General features: G+C 44.3%; 1 protein-coding gene across 2 annotated transcripts in view; it reads right to left on the bottom strand.

The window, feature by feature from the left end:
- Window positions 1–24893, bottom strand: part of GRM7 (glutamate metabotropic receptor 7) — a 248344-nt gene that overhangs the window by 96875 nt on the left and 126576 nt on the right. For both annotated transcript variants that reach the window (XM_065642466.1, XM_065642465.1), the window contains exons 3-4: window positions 14623–14764; window positions 13623–13777 (exon numbers count right to left, since the gene is read on the bottom strand). In XM_065642466.1, the coding sequence (XP_065498538.1) occupies window positions 13623–13777; window positions 14623–14764 (297 nt within the window). The remainder of the gene's footprint in view (window positions 1–13622; window positions 13778–14622; window positions 14765–24893) is intronic.

Genomic DNA, 24893 nt, shown 5'->3' with positions numbered 1-24893 from the left:
ATGATATTTTTATTCTTCTCTATTTTATCCAAAGTACGTCCACACTAACGATTACTAGTTATACAACTTTTATTTACCCACCACTTCCTACAATTACTGATGCCAAGTGAGTTGAAAGCAGCTACTCAAATAATTTTCCAATTTTCCTAGCATTCAAGCCATAATAGTTTAATTTACTGACATTAAGTCAGGGATAAAAGCATTAGGTGTGGAATGATAAGATCAATTTTAAGACAGCTAGTCTTTTTTCAGATTTTATTATGTTGCCCAAACCACACACTATGTAGTATTATGGAGCCGTTAAGATGGTCTACAGATATTTTCTTGACCTTCTTACTCAATAAGGCTATAATATTAAGTGATTTTATTAACTTCATGCCATAAAAATGCTTTGCAGTTGTTGGTTTTTTCCAATAGTTGCTAATTAGAACAGTGAAAAAAGGGTATTTTAGTTGATATCACGTTTGACTTTTTGCATGATATAAAGCACGTACAAAAGAAGCTCCGCTTGCCATATTTAGGGCAAATCCAGGGTTTTAAGCTATAAAGCTTCTATTATGGAAATAGATACCTATCGGCCAAGTATCATCGTTATCACTTTTATAAAATTATACAGCTGCCACAGCAATAAGATCATGACCTAGGTGCTGTCTAGCCAGCGCTGCAGTAGAAAGGTTAATATACAAGTATATTATTATTCATTATTCTACATTTCATTGCCCTCAGGCACTTCTGACTTTCACAAAGCTCCCATTTATATCAATATAAACAGTTAGTAGGAAACTCGGAATTTATTTCTCGTATTTTTTATTGCCAGAGCGGGCAGAGGCCCCAGCTGCGGAGGGTTCCCTGGTGCGGCAGAGGGACCCTCCGTCTGCTTTACGAACAACAACCAGCCCAAGTCCAGGTCTCGGAGCATCGGGAGGGATGTTCCAGGGCAGGGGATGAAGGAGACTCGTCCTCCTCTTCCCCCAGCTTCATAACGCACGAGGTTTCTGCATTTTCAGCCAGAGGGACTCGGGAAGTTGACAGCAGTATAAGTCACCAGGGCTGCTTAATGCAAACGGTGCTCTCCTTTCAGCTCAGCACTTCTTATTCAAACGACTCCTGCTGCTGGAATGAATAATTTTTTATGAATTGCAATACGCAGAGTCCCAGCCAAGGGAGAATGGCAGCTCACAAGAGCCCACTCCTGCGAGTGAGGGATTATCACCAGCATCGGGCAAACACAACAGGCTTAAAACACATCCCGAAGCAGAATAACTCTCCCAGTAATTCATCCTTTCCTGCTGCCCAGCTACTAGAAGTGGGCTATTCGTCTTACCACAACCTTATCCATGAATTACTCTTTTCTCCTCATACCTGAAGATGAGCAAAAAGTCTATTTTTTTAAATACTTATCACAAGGGAATTTAGTTCATAGCTTGCTTTCTCTCTCACACACGTACCCAGTCTTCTTGAAATTAACTGTTTCTTTCTGCTTTATGGAAAAAGAGATCCGTTTGTGTTCTGCTTTGGCAGCAGTGAAACTCGAGCAGAGTTAAACGGTGTCACCGCGGGACACGGAGCAGAGCGGTGGCAACTCAGGCTGCACAGCACTCCTTCCTATTAACTAGAGTTACCCCAAGTTCTGAGCTGTTATTTCAGTTTTTCATTTGCAATTAAGTATTTAACTAAATCCTTTCATATGCATCGACGTCATCTTCCCGTCAGTTTTCCGAGTTCTTCCTTCCCAGCCTTTTTGACCAAATGGGAGAAGCTGCTCCACAGATGTCCCGTTTCATTATAATAACACAGACAGGAAAATCAGAGAGATGCAGAAGGTCTAAATGCAGAACACAAGAGCGGTTTTCTTCCCTTTGATAGCACCAGCAGACAAAACACGCATTGCGTATACTAAAAAGCATTTAAACTCAAGTCATCTGCTTGCATAATTTAAAACGAGGATAAAAATACAGAAATTCCTCTATCTTGTAACGCAGGGACTGGAGTAACCCCTAAAGATGTTCAACAGCTTAAAATTAGCAGTAAAGAAAAGAAAATCAATCAGCACACATAATGAACATGCTAAATACAGTGATGCTACACAAAAGGTAACTTTCCATCATCCTGTGATACACGACCCAAATTCTAAGTCGTAAACTCACAAATAACCCCGGGGTGGTCAATGCACCCCCTGCCGTGCCGTCCTGGCACACAGACCTAAAATAAACGTGCAAATAACCAAATCAACACTTGGCCGCATTGTTAGACCTTCCCAGCAAACCAACCATGAAAGGAAATCCAAGCCCGTCCTCTCCCGCGGCGGGAGCAGGAGGCGACACACGAGCCCCGGCCGGCCGCTCCTGCCCCGCACCGGGAGCCCCAGGCTGCACGATTCACCACCTTTCAAATATTATTTCCTTATCCTGCCTTCAGTTCCTTCAATACACACAGTTAATTTCCTTTCTTCCTCCGTACATATTTCCCTGCGCCTCGCTGAAGTGTTACCATGTCAACAGGAATAATCACAGCATATGGAAAAATATTTGGGTACCTTAAAATTTATATGCCCGCTCGCAGACCTGTACTTATCCACACAGAGTCCCCCAAACCAGACCTTGAGTGCTGCCACATATTTTTTTACTGTTGACATGGTAACACTGGCTAGATGAAAGTAACACTGCATGTCCAAAATGCTGTTTAATATGATGCCCCTTTTGTGCAGAGTGTCATTTCCACAGCACCCACAGCAGCCCGAGCTCGGGCAGGTGCAGCCCATACGCAAACGGGCACAACCGGGGCCAACCACGCACAGCTGAGCACAGCAAAGCCACGACTCAGTTTAAACCATTGTTACATATGCTACCAATCTTATCTTCGAATTCCCCGTGAGATAACACTCCTAAGAAAATATTACCTGAAAACTCCATTGCATTCTTCCCTTCTTTTTTCCTTAAAGTATTTAAAAAAAAAAAAAAAAAACTTCATCGATTTTGGACAACCGACTTCTTGATCATAAGGTGGCTTTAATAATTTCATCCTGCAGAGCGTGCCAGGATGGGCCCAGGGCGATGCGGTTGCTGTCTGTCCGTCTCCAGAGCCGAGGCTGCTGGCACCGAGTCCCAGCTTCCACCCGGCTGTGCGCGTTCATCACGTCGAACCGCGCGGTACCGTCCAGAGCAAGGGCTCGGACTCGTATGTCAACAGACAAAGATAGCAGGGATGATTTTGGGGGCTGGGGGATCCGGCCCCATCACTCAGGTTGGCCCCGAGGCTGGGGGTCCCACACAGAAACACCAACATCACCCCTGGTACTTGTCTTTGGAACATCCTGCAGCTTTTAGGGAAAGCAAAAAAGCTTTACAATTTGGTTTAAATATTTCAGGAACAGCAAATCCCCTATGCACCCATTCCTCAACCTCTGCATTTTTTTTTTCTCCGTTTTGCAGGGCTCCCCCACTCCCAGCTCAGCATCCCCTTGGGGACCCTGCCCACCCTTAAGGACCACCAGCCACGTGCCCTTGGCCAGTTCGTGGCTCAGATCCTCTCCTCATCTCTCTGCGGTTCCGATGTGCACCCCAGGAGCTGCAATCACAGCACTGGGAGCTACCGGGAACTGGGCAGCAGCCAGAGCCAGGAACCGGCACCTCCAAACCGGGCGGATCTGGGGGACATCCCTCCTCAGAGGTGCCTTAGCAGGGACGACTAAAGCAGCCTAAAGATAAGGAAACTTTTAAATGGCTCTCAAGTTGCAAGATAATTTGTATTCCCCTCTCTTCATACCAACACATTAACCAAATACATTATTTCCATAATGAGGAGATGAACATCTGTGTGACTTCCCAAAATTTCAAGTGGCAATACTCGAGACAAGTATTCTCTCTTTGGGGATTGACACATCAGCATTTTAAATAATTACCAAAGCTAAAAACATAATTTAAATTCTAAGGAGACATTAAAGAAAGAGTTCAGGTGTCATTTAGATTTTTTTTTAAATAAAGCGCCCCAATTTAATTCCACTGTTGCTGCAGTATGGTATTAAACTTTGACCTTGGCTCTGTATAAGTGAACTGCTTAATGCAAACTTTAACAGAGCATGAAAAACATAAATATTAGAAGTGGCATCATGCTACTGGAAACTACTCTAAGATAGAGTTGGGGCTTTGAATTGCTCTGGTTCACATAACCCCCTGGTGCACAAAAACAAAAAACCCAAACAAGCTACAAAACCAAAACCCAAACAACAACAAAACCCAAGGGGTGAGGCCAGAGGACACCCGGGCTCTCTCCATACAAATCTCTTTAGCAACAAAACCGATGTGGCAGCCCCGGCACACAGAGAACAGACGGGATGTCCAGAGCTTCCACAGTCACAGCAACTCCTTCCACTAGGTCCTAGAATATTCTTCTTAGGAAATTTATGCTATATGAAGCGGTAATTAAGCTGAGAAACACCGACTAAACTTGCAAACACGGATTAAAAGTATTTCCTCATTACAAGGGCAACCGAAGGCTACTCTGAATAGGTTAACCAAGCACCCCAGGAAAGAACTTAAAGAAGTAAAAGCTTAGTTTTACTTCAGAAATATCTGTGGGAGCTTATCGTGTCGCAGGTGCCCATGTACATACCGTCCTGGGAGAAACGCAAGAACCTCGGCTGCTCTGCTGGGTGTAGAGAAGCAAAGCCAGTGCTGCCCCGATCCGTGGAGAACAGCTGAACCCAGCTCCGCAGCTGGCTGCTCTCGGTGGAACAGCAAAACCTCTCCTCTCCTTAGGACTAACCATTATTCACCAGCAATCACACCCTTCTCTTCTCAGCTGTGCCAATCACTTTGATGCCACTCACCTGCTCCATACTTCATCCTCCCGATTTCCAACACAATTACTTTTTGGAAGGTGAGATACATCAGGACCATGTATATATACTATACAACGAGCTGAACCACCAGCAGAGCTGAGAGAGCAGGATTAGAGGGGGGGCATTTAGGGGCTTGGTTTTCTTATTCCCCCCCCCCAGCATTTTTATATATTGGATTACTAGAAAACATCCAGTTTCCCTGGCCCTTCTTTATTAAATGTGTTGCATGATTAATCACATTATTAATTGTGTCCTAACTTAGTTAAGAGGGAGGAAAGCCCATAGATGTAGCAGCTTTGGCTGGCTGCAGCTCGGTGCCCAGTGAGATGGGAGCTCTTGGCCCGTTTTCCTGCGCACGTGCATTGGAAATGGAAAAAAAAAAAAGGTTCTGACTCTTCAAAACTTCAGGTGGGGCTGCAGGAGAAGAGCAGCACTGGGCGGGGGGACACGGAGCCTGGGAGGTTTTCTTTGCAGATGGACAACGACTGAAACAAAGACTGAACTCCACTTTCAAGACATTTTACTTTAAACTGCACAGAGGGATATCTTCGCTTACAAACACGTAGCTCTTCCCCATCCTACAATTATATATATAACTATGAGATAAAAGGATTGTATTATCTGTCCTTACCAGGAGATCAAGATCATTGATCTATTGACTCCTGCTTCATTTTACTAAAGAGCCAGCGTATATGATTACACTGAGGATTCTTTTTCTAAATTATTTTCCATTTCCTTTAGTCATTAGAGTCAACAAAACAAAAATACATTCCCGAAGCAGATCTGCAAACCCAGCATGAGTGAAGTGGGCACTTAAGCATTCATTGTATCATCTTTAAGGAAATTATGTGTATTATTATGTGTATTATTTCCTAAACTATTACTTTCAAAAGCCTATAATCATTCAAGCACTAACAGTACAAACTAAAATGAAAAAACAAAACAAAAAACCCAAACAACATCAACCAAGCAAACAATAAAACCTTTTCCAGTCTCTGTCCAGTTCCTAAAATGAGCGCATTTCTTGTTGTGCCTAGGCCTGGCTCACCCCGCATTGCTCAGCCTGAGAGATTGTGAAGTATTTCTTTTCGGGCTTGCTAACGAAGAGAAAGAATAAGTCACAGAGGATTCAGAGACTAATTTTAAGCGGCCTAGAGAGCAAATCTTTTTAGGCTGTAATTACGGAGTCAGAAATACCAAAAGAAAAACATTTCTTGTGAGAATTTAGGAAGTTTTCTTTCAACCTCTTTCAAAGATAGAGAAAAATTGACCCCAAAGAGGAAGAGTAAACAAGTTAACTATTCTTAGCATTTGTAAAGAGCACTGGAATAGCTGATAAGATAAAGAAATGTTGAGATGTATGAATTTAAAGAAAGCAGAGTAGAAATAATGTGTTACTGTAAATATATTACACTCAGAGCTATCTTGGTAGAGGATTTAATACACATGAATGAATTACATGTGAGACTTGTTGCAAAAAATAACCCATATAGAAAAGACTGATGACCGAACCTTCTATTTCTTCCATCACCTCATGGCACAATCAGATTGTGTTTGTATTCTGCATTTCACTACCCCCAATTTCAGTGTCTGCAGCTTCCCAAATTAAAGCCCTGTAATAATTGTAAAGGAAAATAAATGGTCACCCAGTATCACGGACCTAATCCCAAAGTCCTTGCTCAGAGCTCTGTGTCCTGTGCAGGGACAGGAGTTGGACCCGATGGTCCTTGTGGGTCCTTCCAGCTCAGGACATTCTGTGATTCTTGAGCCCAAATCTGTCTCAAACATGAACAAAAGTTAAAAGAAACCATCAGTCCTTCTGCTCAGATAAGCGTCATTCTTCATTGCCTGGTTTGCTCCATCCCTGGGCAGTCCACCAGGACAGGACTGGAAATACTACACACTATATTCAATTCCTTCTGCTTTGCCAAAGCAGACTAGCAACTGATGAAAAATTATCTGTTCCATTAGGAACAATCTGTGGTTCTCAGCCCTCCTGCAGAACAGCATTTCTAAAACTAGATATTTGGGACCATTCATGGCTATTTTTACCTAAAACAGGAACGGTTTATTTCAGAAAGCTCCTGCAATTCCTTTTTTTTTTTTTTTTTAAACACAAAAAAATACATGAAGTATAAATGGCAAAACAAATACTCTGCCAATGTACTTCCTGCGAAATAGAAAAATGCCTTAACCTGTTAAATTATAGTGTTAAGAGATATCAGGAGAGATGCAGCTCTCACGCAAAGAGGAGAGGGGAGCAATTCCCTCCCCATCCCCATCCCCATGCCCATGCCCATGCCCGGCCCCTGCTGTGCTGGCGGACGGAGGGGGCGATGCTGCAGAGGGACCACGGGAACCCCTCAGCACCCCCTCCCCAGTTCCCTTCTGCTCCTTTCTTTCAGCAATGAAACTGCTCGAGCTCTCGGCTCGGGACCGTAACCCGTTGCCCCCCAGCTCCCATCACCGGGGCTGAGTCCCGGCCGCAAACCCAGCCCAGCGCTGTGCTTGGCGCGGTGCTGGCGCCAGCGCCAGAAGGTGGGAACATCTTTTCTCCTCTCTGTTCCTATGACTAAACGGAACGCCAAACCAAAATGTTCTTTTTTTCCCGATTCTCCCAGCCAGCTCTGCTCAGCGGCCCCGGCGGGGCGCACCCATGCGGGGTCGGCTGGGGTCCCTGCGCCTCAGCCCTCCCCAGAAAATCCTGCCAGTTTTACTAACAAACAGAACATGAATTCTTAGCAACAAATGACGCTTGAAACCCTGCAGAGAAGCAAAGACCAAGAGCACTAGAAAACACCAGGATATCCTAACGTGGGGGAGTTGCATCAGAAACAGTCATTCCCGTCCCCGCGCCGCTCACCCCCTGCAAGGACGAGGGTTTGGTTTCAGAACAGGCTGCCCTCGCTCCGCTGCCTCGCGGAGATGCTGCAAACAGCATCTGGCTGTGGGCTGGGGAGGCACACCCGCTCCCCCGTGCAGCCTCGTTAATCACGGTGCTCGTTAACGCCTCCGCGCAGAAAAATCCCGCAGAGGAAGGTTCCCACCAGCTCGCACGCGGCGCAGGAGCTGGCGCGCAAAGAGAGCAGGCTGGCTGAAAATATCATTGTGCCCTTTCTGGTTGGAATACTCAGCCCAAACGTGTCCAACAGACAACTTCAGTGCTACATCGTTGAGAGGAAAATTGTTCTCCAGAAGATGCAATTCAGGGCAAAACCGAAGACCGCTGATGACATAGCTGAACAGTGATCAACAGCTAAATACTATTCCGTGAAGCATCTCTTCTTCCAGCACCAACCATTCTGTGTGTGTGTGTACACATCTCTCTCTCTCAAAACAACCACCCACACAATCTCCAGTGTCCTGAAATAACAGTTAAATATGAACATCAAAGAGAAAATGGCAACAGAAGCCCTGGGAGCAATACACAAAATACAGAAATACAGAGAGAGACACATACACCCGCAGAATGAGTAACAGCTGGCTCTGATCTGACAAATTCCTTGATTTTGGGGCAGCGGGCTCTGGTGCAGGTTGGGTGAGCAGTTTATTTCATTTCAGGGGCCGAAGAGAAAGCTCCTGACATCTGTATTTTACATGGGTTCTTTATGGTCCAATTAGAGCTTCCTACCTCGTTTCTTTGCTCTGAAGCAGTGATGCCATTTGAAAAGGTACCAGTTCAAACCTCATGTGAAATAAAATTTCTCGCTAATGCTGTTGTGGTTATGAGCTGTGTCTGGCACCAAGCAGTGCCAAATAACTCTCTTTAATACTGTCACAAGATCACACCTTCAAACTGCCCGAGAACCCCCAAAGGAACTCCAATAACTGAACACCACCAAACAGCCACACCTGTGACCTGAGCAAAATCCTACACTGAAATAGTGCAGAAGTTTACATTTGAGCTGCAGGTGGGTTTTGGAAGGTGTTGGCTCCCGGGAGCTCAGGTCTGGAGCTCTATGGGGCATTTCCTTGGAGTCTGCGGCAGCACCGAGATCGCAGCTGGGAATGTATTTCTCACTGGCGCCTACAGGGAATCTTAAACGCAAGGAAAAAACAAACAAACCAAGCAACCACGACAAAAAACCCCAAACAAACAAAAGCTTCAATGCTTGCTTGCTTTCTTTTAAAAGAAAACTACAAAAATAACATTAATTTCAAACTTCACAAAAATTGTGTTTCTTAACTTCTCTATATCTGCATATTAAAAAATAATGCTACCCTTAAGCTACCGCCTCTTTGAACTTACTAAGCCTCTCCCCAAAGCCCTCACTTCAACCCATCAATGTCAAGCTCTGCATCGCTCCCACGGCACCACAAGGCATTTTGCCAGACTTTCAAAATAAGAAGAATGGGAAAGAAAAAAAAAAAAGGGGGAAAACCACTTATTCTGAAGCCCAAGATCATCTGCTTGACTCCATCCCTCGGACCCCAGCATCTTCTGGACACGCACCGTCAAACAGCTTCCCATGTTGAATTCGGCAAGTGCCGCTCTCCATCTCTCCCGCCGCAGATTATCTCCTTATCGCCGGCAGAAAGAACGGCTCTTTCTCCAGGAAAGAATTTAGGAAGTCCTGACTTTGAATCTGCCTGCTGGGGAGAACTTCAATTGACGTCTGGGGCGGTAGTATCGTCATCTTTAATCAGAGCGTCGTCCTGGTAACTCTTCCGCACATCCATGTGCTGCAGTAAAGAGCTACCCCAGGCACTTAACACCGATAATTAGATTTGGGTACAGTAGCGATAACAAGAGAAGGAGATGCGCTGAAGTTTATTAAATCTACTGAAACATGAAGAGGTAAGGTGGCGGTGGAATACTGAAAGGTCAGTTTGTGATTCAAGAGATTAGTGTTGCTGAAGTTCATTTCTATCTGCACCAAAACGGGGCTGCAGTTCAGCTCGGCCATCGTCTGGGGAGCCCACAGCTGGAACCGTCGTCCAGCCCACGAGAACCCGGGGGGAGTTCCCACAGCCTGTTTCTTGCTGGTTTGGATGGTCTATAAAGCTTCTGGGACTTCGGATGAAAAATGCGACAAATGAACAACGTTCTCTTCGACCGTCACTGCTCCAGGAAAACCCAGCGCGCGGTGGTTTGCCAGCCTGAGGGCATGTGGCTCAGCTCAACTGCAACAAGACACTTGTTTCTCGAAGTCTCAACCACATTTTCCACTGTGCTTCCGTTTTCCCTCTGGCACTTGAAATTCTGGGAACTTGTTATACTTGCCTCAACTTCTCCCATTTTTCCACAATCCCAATCGCATCATTTCTCCATCCCAGCCTCCTTTTGCTCGCCCCAAATCCTCCCGTCGCTCTCCTTTGCTCCGCGTTGCAGCATTTCACCCTTCCCGTGGTTACCGCGGGACTCCTTCTGCTCTTCAACACCAAACTGACACGGGAATCTCCCCCTGTTCAGTTCATCTTTCTGTTCAGGTGAACGAAGACAAACAGGGGGCTCTGGGGGACAAAGCAGCAGTAGGAAAATCCCACCAAATGCACTTTGAAGAAAGACTTTCTGTGGGTTTTTTTCTGTTGTGTTGCTGTTTTGACAGATGTCAAATGCGTGCAGAGCCACAGATGTTCTTCGCTTCTGTGTTATTGTAAAATGAATATCATAATAATAATACATACCATTCAAATTTTAATTAGAAAATATATCTTTTGTCTGTTGCTTAAACTGTTTAATTTTTCTCATCTTCCAGGACTAACACTCGTGCTGTGGTTACACCACAAGTCTTCACGAAAATGTTACGAAGATACACTCTGAGAGAAAGATTATCCAAAATAAGGCATGTGCCTGCAAACGCTTCCACATCAACATACATTCTGCTGTTTTCCCTTGAAAGCCATGCAAAGCCTTTCACCTTAACTGACCCCTGGTTCAGCTCGACCTGTAGATTGTTCCGAACACAACTTTTCAGGCAGTGATTGCTATTTCGGCGTGTGCTCCCTCTGCCTCACTGGCTGCTGCCATTATGCAAATAAAATGCAACTTTATCCTTTCAGCGTAATTACGACAAACACAATCGGGCTATATTAAGACTGACTTAAGGTTAATGAATCCAGTTCATGCCATGATTTCCTAAATCACCCCATGGGACTATGGCAAACAAAGTTTTGTCCCAAAAGCGACATCAAGTATCAAGACAGATCACCGCGTATGTGGGGCCTCGTTCTGCAGGAAACCGAGAACTCGAGACTCCGTCTGGAGTCGGAGGCTGCTGGGATGGTCCCACCGTCACCAAAAATAGGAGCTTCACACGGTGTTTATGTGTAAACACACCAGCGTTTCACATCTCTATTTGGAAATGAGGAATCATGGCTGGGGGAGAAGAGTTACATGAAAAATGCCTTTTTCTATATAGCGACTGTTTCAGTTTATGACTTATACCACTAATAACTTTACAGACATAAAAAAATCTGACAATCCAAAGTGCACCGTATGCACTTAAACATGCAGGCGCATTAATTTCCAATGCAATTTAACGCTTCCCAGCTTTTCAGCCGAACATTTTCCCCAAAGCGTGAGCAGAGGCCAGCAGCATCCCGTGTGCCAGGTCAGGGATGGGAGCTGCAGCGCTCCCCGTCTCCAGTGACCTTTGTTAGCAAGCTTTCTCTAACACATTGCAAATACTATTTAACACAGTGATAAAAGGAAATATTATTATTATTACTACTACTACTAATAATAATAATAATAATGTTCCTGAGGAGTAAAATAAGGGTAACCTCATTCATGACTAACCAAGAAGTTCTCAGCAAACACAGTGAGCGCTAAGCTGGTGTGTAAGTGCTGCCGTGCCCTGGAGCCTTTGGGGCTGGATCCTGCTCCAGACACTGCCCTTTGGGGCAAATTGAGTTCCATTCCCCTAATTTAGTTTGTTTCCATCAATTTCTAGGGAAAATCAAGGCTTCTTATTTCATTTATTTTATGTATTCATCAAAAGAAACGCATTACTAAATTTTAGGAAGCAAATGTTCTTTGCTGGATGATAAAAGAATAACATTAAAACGTCTCTTTCCAGTTCTCTTGGATTCATAGCCAAATGAAATTACTGCAACAACAGAGAGCAAAACTAAACAACAGGCAGCAGTCTGAATGCAAGCGAGGCAGCAAGCCATACGCATACCGGCCTCGCTAAGCAAGAAATGCTAATTCTGAAGGATGGCGTATTTCTGTAAGTAACAGATTGCACTGGGCGCTTCTCTTAGCGGGTGGAACAGAATCAGCCTGCGAGGGCCGACAAAGTAAAACCAGCCTGAACCTCCCGAGTGGCCACGGAGCCACCAGGAGACATTCGCTATCGGCAAAACGCAGCTCACGGACCTCAAAATATGTATCTGCTCTATGGCGGCTGCTCCTGAAGAATTAACACAAGTATCTGTAGAGGCAAAATGGAATTTAACCATCACAAGTGCCAACTGCAACTAGCCGACTTTTAGGCAATACATTCACCAAAGATGACATTTGCGGGCTCAATGGACACGTTTTTTTGCAGATACACTGCACACGCTGATATTTGTAACTGTGATTTAACCGACTTTACCTGAACCTTCCACTCTGTTATCATCACTTATTGTGTCCAAAAGCAAATCTCATGTTTCCCGTTATGTCCAACGTATTCAATGTGTAATATAGAATGAAAATGTTTTAAAACAAACTTGGGAAGTTTTTATTTCTGTGTACTGTTGACAGACTTTTTGTTTGTGTGTCAGAAACCCTCAGGGATGAAGAATACAGACAGTATGAAAAGATTATTAAAACATCCTGGGTTTCAGAAACAAAACACTTCATTGTCTGTCAACTTAACCTATTTATGGAGAAAATAACATGTGAAAATGCCTCCAGGGTTTAAAAAATGTAAAAGGATTAAGCATATTATGTACCTGAGAAGAATAACTAATGAAGCGGCAGTGGAGACACAGTAAAAAGGAATGCAAATATTTGATTTTCCAGAGAGTGAAGACGCCAGAACCCATTTTAATGTGGGCAACGTGTCCAAGGTCTCTTTGGAGACCCTGCCCGACACGATGCCCCGTGCCAGCCCAGGACCTGCTTTTCTTTACTCAGCGTCTCCCTTGTCAAGAACTTTTCTTTCATATTATAGAGAACACGGACTCTAATTGGCGAGTTTGGTTTGGCCAGAGGAGCCTTTTGGATAGTCAAGCAAAAGGGATAACAAACTGAGGAAAGATCAGACCACGAACACTTCAGAACAGGAAGAAATGTTAAGAAGCGAAGGGATTATGTAAAAAAAGTTTCCCATAATTTTTATATACACATCCATATGTACAAGTACACATCTTTCTGAAGTAGACAAGAAACATCTATCAATAGAGTGCCTGATCTGAATGACATAAAAGTTAAACTAAGTTTAAATGGAAACTTCTGATTTAAAAATGAATTTTTACTTTTTCAGTAGCAAACTCATCCACTGCTTCAGAGATGGTGCACAAATGGCAAAATATTTTCTCTTCCTATGTATATACATGATACGTTAAGATTATTTCGGTTTACTTTCTTTTAAGTGATAAAGGCCCTGTCATATCACCCCAGTTTTGAATAAGTTCTGAAATCGTGCCTTTAATAAATAACTGCTGGTAGCTTCTCAGCTGTGGAAATGATGGAGAGTTTTCAGATGAGGAACACAGACATTTAGGAAAATTTCAGGAGATGAAGACTTACCTGACGTACTTTATACTCTTTGCATCATACCATGTCTGCACATATTTATTCAGAAAACACGGGGAAAAAATACGGGAGGCCTTTTGGAAGAGCCCTTACCCTCGATGGTGGCTCTCTTGGGCAGGATGGTGATGGCTCCCTCGGCGACGTCCTCCTGCTGCAGCAAGGGGCTCACCTTGGAGCCCCACGTGTCCGAGCCCACCCAGAGGAAATGACCCACCTGATCCGCCCGCTTGGCGGCCGCCAGGATTTGCCTGCGGAAAAGAGACAGTTTGGTCACAAATCGATTTCGTTTAAACACATATTTGCTTGGGAAAAATGGCATGGTGCGAGTGCAGAATGAGCAGAAAGAGCATATTCCTGTGAGCAACGGAGCTCAGGAATTTCACAACACGCTGCACCACAATTCCTGAGCACAGACTGCATTTCTCTTTAATCCACCCTAGAACCTAAGCCTGAAATCCTGATCCCACTAAAAGTTTTGCCACTGACTTTACTGAAACTTTATCCTCAGTTCTTTGTGTCTCGTTTTGTAGAACTGAGCCTCTCAGCAACTGATAATGCCATCACAATTTTAAGCTAATTTAAAGTTCTGGAGAGAGAAGATGGGACACAGGCAAGTGAGAAAAGAGAGTCACACTTTTAAAATAGTCTTTATATTATATAAGGAGCAAGTGGTATGTGGTTAAACCTTGAGAACCTTAAGTGGTTGAACCTTGAGCATCCAAGCCATTTTATCACTAGTAACCACTACTTCCCATAAACCAGACTGGATTAATGAATAATACATAGTAGTACGAGCTTGGAGAGAGGGGCATCATCTCAATGCCTCCTTGAGAGCTCAGGTGAGGTCTGACACCCAACGCGTGAGCAACCTCTGCCAGGAAGAGCTTCCAGACCTTGACCCACCTTCCCGTCCCCACCACCACGATGCTCGGTCCGGGCACCACGAGCAGCATCTCCGTCCCTGGCGCCGCCCTCCGCATCCCCGCATCACTCTTACCACACATTGCCACTTCGCTATTCATATTCCCGTTTGCTTTCTCTTTTCTGCATGGCTATCAAGTACAAATTAATTTATTCCCTCAGTCGTCCTTACTTTATGTCCTCATCATTGGCAAAAATAACGATGGCCCTGGCATTGGGGGTTTCTAGGAGCTGCTTGATAATTTTATCGAAGTCGATGGTCTTGTCCTTGCGATCCTGGGGGATTTTCAGGGACTGAGCAATGCAGAGCCCACCTGGTTGAGAAAGAAGAAAGAAGAAAAGGGCCATGTCAGAGGGGAGCACGGGGAAGGCAGCGGGAAACACTGGAGGGGAAACTCCCGATGGGATCACAGTTCGGACGGAGCGTCCAGGGCTCGTGTTGAGCTTCCTGGGGGTTCGTACCATTATTGTTTTGCACAGATCACTCATTGGGATACATGTAGTCTGCATGGCTGGGTAGGATCCTGGATCAAACGGATGGGCAAAACCATCAACATAGCAAAATAAACCAGCCAGTAGAGGGACTAAAAAAAAAATCCAACAAATAACCTGGACACATTGAAACCAATTTAAAACAAAACAAAAGGCTGAAAGGCAAGTGATATCGACAATGTATTAGACAAACTTTATCCCAGTGAAGAGCTGAGATTGTTTTTAATTTTGCAAGTTGAAGGATATTGATGGAAAATGCTTCCACTGAAATAACTTATCTGGAAGAGGAACAGCAAAGGAGTTGAGATCCTGGCAAAGCAAAGATTATTCGAGAGAATCCCGACTCATTCAAATGCCCGTCACCAAACGGGACGGAGCAGCCCAAGCAATTGAAGATAAAGTACATGTCTGCGAAGTGGCCTTCTCATAAATACACAGGTAACATTGAAAACAAATACTATCAACACAGTAATAGTGCAAAATACATCTATACCAAAGAAATACTAGTTTTTAGCACAGTTCACGTATTACAGTTATATAGCTTGTTTTAGGAAAAATACAACAGATCTCCAGTGACATTCTGCTTGTCATTATTGGCAGATGAAAACACAACTTTTGCCTTCATTATTTTGTTTCTCAGTGACAGACACTTTCATCTTTTATGGCATCTTAGATACCACCTTCCTCGGTATACGGCACAGTGTGTTAATTAACGAAGTATCAGAGATGCATAATAAGAAACAGCAGTGGGGATGAGTTAATTAAAAGACAGCAGGACAAAGGAGATATTCACGGATATGCTTTAAAATACAGATACAAAAGGGCTGTTAAATGACACCATAGCGAAGGTGTTCGCTACACCACAGCAAGGCTTGGCCTACAAACACCTGGAGAAAAACCACTGAACGTCGCAAAGCCCAAACGTGCGGCTTATGGTTTGAAAACTGCAAAATGTGGCTCTCCTGCAGGTCTCTGAGCACTGTACGAAGTAGGTCAGGATCGTTTTTCTTTATTTTAGATGTAAAGAAGCTGAGACACAGAGGCTGCCTGGCGTCAGGCCGGGTCTGTGGGTACGAGCTGGCCCAAAAACTCTGGGGAGAAAAAAGATTGGTGTTGGTGGGAAGGAATAAAACAGAGAAAAGGAAAGCCTGAGAAGGAATAAAACAGAATAATAACCCCCAAGTTTTTCTCTGACTCACACAATGGTTTTTTTGGTTTTACAATTATTACGACTTAAAATTATTGCAACCTGATTTTTTTCTTTAAAAGATTTCTATTATAATTAACTTAAAGAGCCTTTTAAATCAGGACGGGAGAACCCGGACAGGTGCTCCTCCCCAGACAGCACAGAGCACCCACCAGGCGGCCGGGCGGGCAGAGGGAAACACAAGCAAACGGGTCCCAGAGCCGGCACCCATGACCGTGATATCCCTACATCGAACAATCCCTGTAGCCAGCGGAAAAAAAAAAAGGAAAAAAAAAAAGGAAAAAGAAAACCACCCACAACCTAGATCAGATGATACGCTCTTGCAAAACTATTATTTAAAACATCAGTATTTAATACTAAGTAATTGTGACCTACATGATTTAAGTGCTTGGGGGAAAAAAAAAAAAAGAGACTGAAATTGTTGGAAAGGCTCTAGCTCAGCAACCCACCCTGGCAATAATTACACCTCTTGTGCGGGTCATGCACAAGATCTCTATTGCCTGGATGGAGAAGCCAAAAATCTTATTATAGTCCATAATGATTAGAGCTGAGCGGAGCAGCTTTGGACAGAGCGACAGCTGCGGCCAGGCTCTCAATAGCCGGGAAAAAAGCCTCTAATGCCGTGTACGGCTTGAAAGTATGTAATTTCCATCGTTTTTTTTATTTTAAAAAAAGAGGACTCAGGGTGGAGAAAGGAAACGGTTTGGAATTTGGGAGAGCAGATTTCAGGTCATTTTTGTGATGTGGAGTTTTCTGCTCCCTTTGGGAGGTCAGCTCTTTGTTTCTCTGGTGTCCGCTGCTGTGAGGAAGTACCAGAGCTGCTTTTTTTTTTAATAACACACCAATAATGGTAAGAGTGCAGGATCAGACGCTGCGTGTTCAGCCCCAGAGCTGCTGGCACAGCCCAGGCAGCTCGTGCCCTGTTAACCCTCGTGCCAGAGCTGGCACAGAGGAGTTATAGCTAAACGGTAACCAGGAATTATGGATAAATGGCAAATATCAATGCTTAAACCCAAATCACTCAATTTATGGTATGGTAGCTACAATATTTCAATATATCAGCAGCAGAACAGACCCGTGTGAGAAAGCGCTCTCAGAAGCAACACTGGGAACGGGAATGGCTGGAGCCACACGAGGCAGATCAAGGGCAAAGAAAAAAGGCAGAGAAGTGAGATGCAAGAGCAGCAGGACCCGGATAACACAATTCAGACACATTGATGGATATTCTGATTTTAAACCACTAGTGTCGCTTCCAGGAAAGTGACACTATTACAAATTGACTAATATGTGCTCCCAGTCACCAAAATGGGTCAATGTGTATTATTTTCTGATTTGCTTTGTTTTGCTCAAGCCCACACTGGGCAGCATTTGACACCGAGCACAAGCTCCGGGTGATCCATCCCAGCCCGACTGCACAAGTCACATCAGCTCCTCTGCACGCCCAAGCGTATGAGCTCAAATCAAAGTGCTCCAGTCTCGGTGGAAAACCTCACGGGGGGCAAAGGCACACAACGTTTTTCATTCCTCAGCAATAATAGATGCCCAAGGAATTGGGCGTATGTTGTCCAAATGGCACATATAGAATAAGCTTAACTTTCATATTCTCATCTCGCATTCTTCTTACAACAGGAAACAGGGACACAGTTATTTAAGCTGTCAAGCTAATTCACAGTGCTCCCAAGGTAAAAACCTCCGAGGGAATTAAGCGGTACAACTGTGAAAGTTGCAAATTAAGGGTTTTGTCATAGGATTTCTGGAGTAATATATTACCCTTGATGGACTGGAGAAGCCGCAAATACTCTAAATGGCACAAACGGCTGTGGCAGCTCACGGTCCGGGAGCTGAAAGCCAAGACTGAGACAGACAGCCCCAGTCTGCAGGCTGGACGGCACTGGGAGCCTCCCAGTCCGCCCCGGGCTGGTCCCAGCAGCCGTACCATGCTCTGAACCAGCCGGTGACAGAGTTCCCGTTATTTGCCACAGTTATTTCTGTCTAGCGGGAGAAGAGAGCAGGCGACAGATCCTGCAAGCAAACTCAAAGACTGTTGTGAAGAGAATGGATGTTGAAGATGCACAAAAGAGATTAGAGCTGTAATATACAAGAAACATCCTTCAAAAGCAATGCTACAAACGTTTCACTCAATGCTGGAGTTTCAGAAATGCACAGGAATCAGTATTGAGAGGTGGTGACAAGGACGAGGCAGTCAGCTCTGCACCAAGATCCTTTCTCTCCCGGGCTATGTACAGGGGTTTAACATTGGCATCTTCTCCATCCCTCTGCTGCCAGCAAACCGTTTTGTGCCAACACCAAATCCGGGGTGGGAACACCAAGAGCAGCCTTGGTAGGCTCAGCCCTTCCAGATGTGCCTTTGTCCAACAAGCAAGCCATGGAAACGTGCAATGGTCCACGAAAAGGACAAGACAACAAGGCAAACCATTTCCTCAAACAATAACTTGAAAATTAGTTGGTTTTACAGCTTCTCGTTTTCCCTGTGGTTGGTGCCACTTTGGCAAACGGACCCGATTGTTTGGGATTGCTCCCGCATGACAATCCGAGCAGCGCTCTGAGCAAACACAGAAACGGTCACATTTCCACCCAAATCTACAGCACCTCCAGAGGTTTTTTTGGCAAACAAACAAAATGCAAAGCGAGGTTGGGTCCTTTCTCCGCGCATGGGGAAAAACAATTTTTCACCAAAATTTTATTTCTACTAGAAGAGCCCCCTGCATTTTGTTAAGTCACTGACAAGGATCATTGTGGCAGAATTTCTGTTTTAAGAAATGCCATTTCTAGTTAATCCTTGCACAAAGAGAACCTTCCTAAGTTTCACTTTGTTCCCTATAATACCTCCTACTTTCTCACATCCTTCTGGAGAACTTTTAATTGAGTGATGCTGGAGACAAGGGAAATTTATCTTAAGTTATTGCTCAGGATGCTGGCAATTAAGGATGTACAAGTGCCTGATTTTTTGGTTTAGCTGCCAAACTGAATAGATCAAACTCCTTTTTTTTTTTTTTTTTAAATTGCTAAATCTTCAGTACGTCTCATTAAAATAAAAAGTCATACAAATTAATTTTACCTAAAATGACAATCTCCACGTAACGTGAACCCAAAGAAGGAAACAAATGAGGAGCTGTAGAGGAGACTCTGGTTTCTCCCTCCCACCCAGTGATTCAAACACTCACCCCCAAAAATGTGAGTTTTGGGTTCAGTTTGCCCAGTTACTGCCAGGAACAAGGGACCAAACCCATTCTTCCCCTCCTGCAAGGGATGTTGCCTTGCTCCTTTTTCCCTTTTCCAACAGAATACATATATGAGATTCTGCTTCACAAGTGTCATCAAAAAAACCATTTTGCTATGAAAACTTTTATAGAGACATTCGAGGAAGTGGGTTTTGAACTCTGATAATATAAAAGACGTTTTGTGAGTATAAAAAAGCAGAAAATCCTGCTGCCAGGGCTCATTATCAAAGTGCTTTTTCAATGCCTGTTTTACTTCTTCGCTTTTGCATTTTATTATCTCACTGTCGACACTAGAAAGGGGACAGGCTCCTTCCGCCCAACAGGCAGGACGACGTTGGGCTGGTGGCCGGGGACCCGCTCAGGCCCCGCGTGTCCCCTCCTGGGCTGCAGAGGAGCCTTTCTATAGGGATCCCATTCCTGCTCTGCAAAACACACAGAGAAGTCAAAACTCCCGTGGAGAAACTGCGGCTTCAACCTCCGGATGGATGCTGTGCCCTGAAATAACCAACACGCTCACCTTGCTGCGACAAGAGGCCTGGTGCCGCAGGGACGCAGCAACCCCAGCCGTCCTCTGGGGAGCAAGGCTCAACAGCACGAGCACTGTAAAAAAACACCGTATGACTTTTTTTTCCACAGGAATCCCACTTATATGTCATAAATTGTTCGGGGTATTAAACACCTAACTCTGGTATTTAAGGGTAATGGATGTACCTGGTAATCAAAGTGTTGCTTCGGTATCCATGGCTACCCGTGATTATGTGGTATTTTGATTCTGCTACAACACTAAGTACATTATTCTGCTTCCCTGAAATTGTCCAAGAGCTATTTTTCTCATCATCACTTAATTGGATTATCAGGTAGCAAAAGAGACAATTTAACACTCTTTCGGATGATTTATCTAAAGAGATACTCTTTTTTGGGAAATCACTTTGAGCAATACTAAAAACATTGCTTCAGAAAGTTCTGTTTGCTGTTGCCAAGTACTAAAAGGAACTCTCAATTAATTTGATTAATACATTACTTTAAAATTAGCAGCTGCCGAAAGCTGTCTCCTGGATGTTTACCACGATTACAGGAACAACACAGAAAGCAAGGGGCTCGCACGATGCCTGCTGAGAGCAAGCAGCTGATCGCTTTGCGGTCTTTTCGCCCCCTCCCCATGGATTCATCACGCTCACAAGGCGCCTTGCAGGGCAATTACAAGGCCTGACATTCGTTCCGTTTTGTGCCAAAGAAAAGTTGAGCCTGGAGCTACCGCGACCTCCCTTGCTCGGCTCAGGGATTCTCCGCCACTCCATCCTCTTCTCCCTGGCCCGGCACAGAAAAGGCCCCGTTAAGTACAGATGCCGCCTACTTTTTTTAATAAAAAACCCCAAAATAACAACTCAAGCACTAAGGGGTTCAGATCTTCCCTGGAAAAAGCCGCCAGGAGCTGCTGCGGTCCCACGGTGTCCCTGCCAGGACAGGGGACACTCAGCAAAGCCTCCGCAAAACGAGCCCCACATCGCACGAGGGGAAAGAAATCAAACGCTTTGACATAAGTTTAGGGTAGCCCAAAGGAGAGGAATTAATTGGGGAAGAAACAAAATAAACATCAAAGGCGCGCGGTATTTTTTTCATTTTGTTGTACATTTTATATGTCACAGCTGGGTTTTGGCATATACTTATATATCCTGCATATTCCATTTATTAGCTGCAATAAATTTTACTTCTAAGCCTCATATATTCTGCCAAAGAAATAGAAACCAGTTGCAGCAACAACAAAGACTCTGTTTAAAGAAGTCGGTATCCTCCCCATGTGAAAACTTTGATACCACAATTGAGGATATTTCCCTGATAAAGCAGAATTACGTCCTGAAGGAACTGGAATGCTAAAGATTATTTCATATTTGTGAAATACAGCCGAGCCTGCCAGCTCACTTGCCGTCAAACTCCTCACCGGTAAATGAGACTTATTCGGACAACTGACACAAAAGCCACAAAATCTTCAAAGAACAATCACTGGAAAGTCAATACGCGACGCCGGCGTTGGCTGCAGCGGGAGCCTGGGCGCCAGGGACAGCCTTTAATGGGATTCTTTCTTCTATGTGGGAATTCACATTGTTTTCAATAAAAACCAGAACAAACCCCCCAACGTCCACTTTTACAGGACTTTTCATCAGCCTCATGCAAAGAATAATAAGATTTTGCAGCAAGTTAATCTAGTGAAGGAAAATTTCCAGGCGGGTGCCGAACACAGCAACTCCAAACTATGGAAATCAGTTCATTGCTAAAAAAGTTTCTGCCATTCTGTCCAGTCAGAAATAGAAAGAAATTGATTTATTCTGAGCCCCCAAATTAAAATAAACCCAGGCATTTTCAGAGAAAAACCATTTTGGACTTCATTGCACCTGCATTTGCTGGGCGGAGGTTGTCACAGCTCCACCCAGAACAAATACAGATCTAGAAAAGGGGAAATTCCAGAGCGCGGAGTTATCACATTTCAGGAAAAAAGGAGGCTAAACCAGCATGGAATATGCAGAATCCTCAAGAAAAAAGAACTTCAAGTAAAAAAACCTGACTCATCCAGAAGTGACAGTTGGGTCCTTATGTCCAAAATTAAAGTTCTAATGAAGTTCTGATCAGACTTTTGTTTCTTGACTGTAGTTAATATCCTGCTTGCCAAGAGTTATTAAGTTCTTGCATATGCCAGTAAAAATAAGTTTACAACTGCACTGGTGTCCAGAAGGGCTAGAATTTAAACTATGTCTCCATAGTATCGTAATTCAATTGTAAAAGTAAAACGTGCACCAATAATAAAATCACATGAAAACATGAAACTGCGAGTTCATCCAAGGGAAAGCATCCTTGTGGATACACAACCGCTTTTACTTGGGAACTTTCTATACAGTCAGATTCTACTGAAGAATTTTAAAATTTGAGTTTTGCTAAGCTTGTTTATTATCTCATTTTTTCACTTTAGATCTCATCATACCCAATGAACAGACGACCTTAAACTGATACAGGAGACCAATATTTCTAGTATGTTCATTAATGCTTAATTCAGTCGTGCCACAGCTTTGCTGCATATTTAATAACATTCCTGGTGCATTTTATCACCTCCAAAACTGTCCTTTATTGTGGTAGTTAAACACCAGCAATATAGAAAAAATTAAGGCTCTCTCTCTGGAGTCTAAAATAGAAGTTCCAGCTCTGCTTCAAATGTTTACAACACTTTTGTTGTTACGACTTGGTGCCAGTCGTGTCTGAAGGACCCGGCCGGGGCCAGGACCAGCTTGTGAAGCTTCTCCGAGGTGGGAACTGCTGCTCTGAAGAGCTCCCAGGCGAAGACCCAGGGCTGGACAAGCAGGTTCTCCGCTAAATAATTACAATTATTTATGTTTTGAGTTTTGCCATATGCCTGTTTCTAACAAGAAGTGCCTGCTATCCAAGTAGAAAAGAGAGATTCCAAAGTCAGACACCAGAATTAAGTGGAAACGAACAGAATTAAAAGTCTGTATGGACTTCCCAGGCGCATCTGCGAGATGAACAACCACAGGGCTGCAAAACGCTTTGTATGATCTCACATGGCGCAAATCCAAAAATAACGCGATCTTCCCTCTGTCTTTTAAGAGGCTGATTGAGCCAGACTAAGACCAGCTCCGCTGCATTGTGCACAAAAATAGCAAAGGCAAAGTTCTCAGAAACAGTGTCAGAACGCTTCATAAAACACAGTTTCTTCAGGAACAACTGTAGGCGGTAAAATCTCTGGCTGCGGGTAGAGACAGAAACAAAGCGCCCAAAATACCTTGTTTAAAAGCACAACGTACCGCCGAGCCGTGATACAAATCAGAACTTTGCTCGACACAAAACACCAGCGAAGTATCTCAGTCTTGCAGCTGGTTCACGCACCCTCAGATCTGGCAAGTTAAAAACTGAAATTTTAAACTGAAATTTGTGGGAGAAGCAAACGGACAGAAGCCTGACAAGAGCCCCTGGCCCCACAGAGCATCCCGGTGCGACAAAGGTTTTCTTGAGCATCACCAGCGGCACGTGATGCCAGAACCCCACCAGCGGGTCCCCCAGCACGGCCACCTCCTGGAAACGAGATGCGATGGATTTGAGAGGAGATTGGACTCCAGGGAATCAAAAAAGAAATAAGCCGCTAAAACATTCCCTGTTTTCCTGTAAATCAGTGCTGTGATTAAGATCCGTCCAACCCACTCTGAGTTCTTCCAGCTCTGAGCCATCGCGGTGATGGAAAGCGGCGCCGTGGGACATCTCCAGCTGGCCGGGTCCCCTCCCAGCCCCAGCCGGGTGGGCAGCGGGCAGCCGGGCTCACCCCCCGCTCTTCATTTGCTTCCCAAAACGCCTGACTGCAAGAGCGCTCCCACACAATACCTGCCCGGCCTGCCTTGGCTCCCGTGCAAAAAGCAATTTCCTGCAACCTGCCCACAGACTAAAGAATCCTGCGCTCCGTGACATGGTTTTATTTGTCTGAACTGCCTCTTGGAGCTCCACACTGTAATTTAGGAGACTGCTTAGTGCCGCGCTGTTCTTGCAGGGATATTTCCCCCCTAGTAATAATGATGCCACCTCTGGATAGTGAATCGTTATAAATTGCAAGCACAAAATGATCTCTAATGATGAAGCTTTTCTAACTACAATTTGGAGTGTTCCCATGTTCCTGGTTCATTTTTTCTTGGAGAGGTAACATAGCATTTTAGCCTTCTCTCAGTTAATGGTATTTTCTTGGTTGTTATTTATCTGCTAGGGCAAGTAAAGACTTGTCAGTTCTTCAAAGAATGAGAAATCTGGAGAACAGCAATGACACAATGACAAATCTCGGGGAGAAGGGAGGGAGAGGATTAGAAATCTTTGAAGAATACTTTTGGAAGGAAACCTGTTTTCTAATTTTTCCGCCCAAGAACAGACTGGCATTTACAACATGATTTTTTTTTCCTGAAGCTGGAGTTGGGCTTGCAAAGGCTCAAGAATAGATAAGGCACATGAAAAGAGGCTGATAGGAACTCCTGGGCTTTGAGTTAGTGAGGACAGAAAATGAGACGTGGGGCCAGAGCACAGAACTAAGGTAAACACCCCAAATCAAACAGGATTTGCCATTCACTTATCTTACCTAGAAAGATCAACTAATGTTTTGGTAGGAAAACACAAGAAAACAGGACATCAGGATGGGGGATGTGGAGGGTTCGAGGAAAAGACAGCAGCTTCCCTACCATTTTGTTTCAGCTCCAGTTCCTCGTGTCTCATCCCATGGAAAGCAAAGAGATCTCCGATTTCTCCTGCAAACTTCAGGCAGATGAAGATCTCTTCTCCGTACACTTCAGCAACCATCCCCAACCCTCTCCTGGGGAACTGCCCTCTAATTAGCACACACTGTTCTGCTTCCCAAGTTTAATTGAAGCTCTAAGTGATGCTCCTCTCACGATATTAACCCTCAGCTCTGCAGAGCCGCTGGTTCCTTTCGTTGGGAGTTCATAACAGAAGCAAACTACACGTGCT

Source organism: Caloenas nicobarica, chromosome 11 (genome assembly GCF_036013445.1).
Source record: "Caloenas nicobarica isolate bCalNic1 chromosome 11, bCalNic1.hap1, whole genome shotgun sequence".
NCBI lineage: Eukaryota > Metazoa > Chordata > Aves > Columbiformes > Columbidae > Caloenas > Caloenas nicobarica.
Note: the sequence above shows the minus strand (reverse complement) of the source record. Positions and strands in the feature narration are given on the sequence as shown.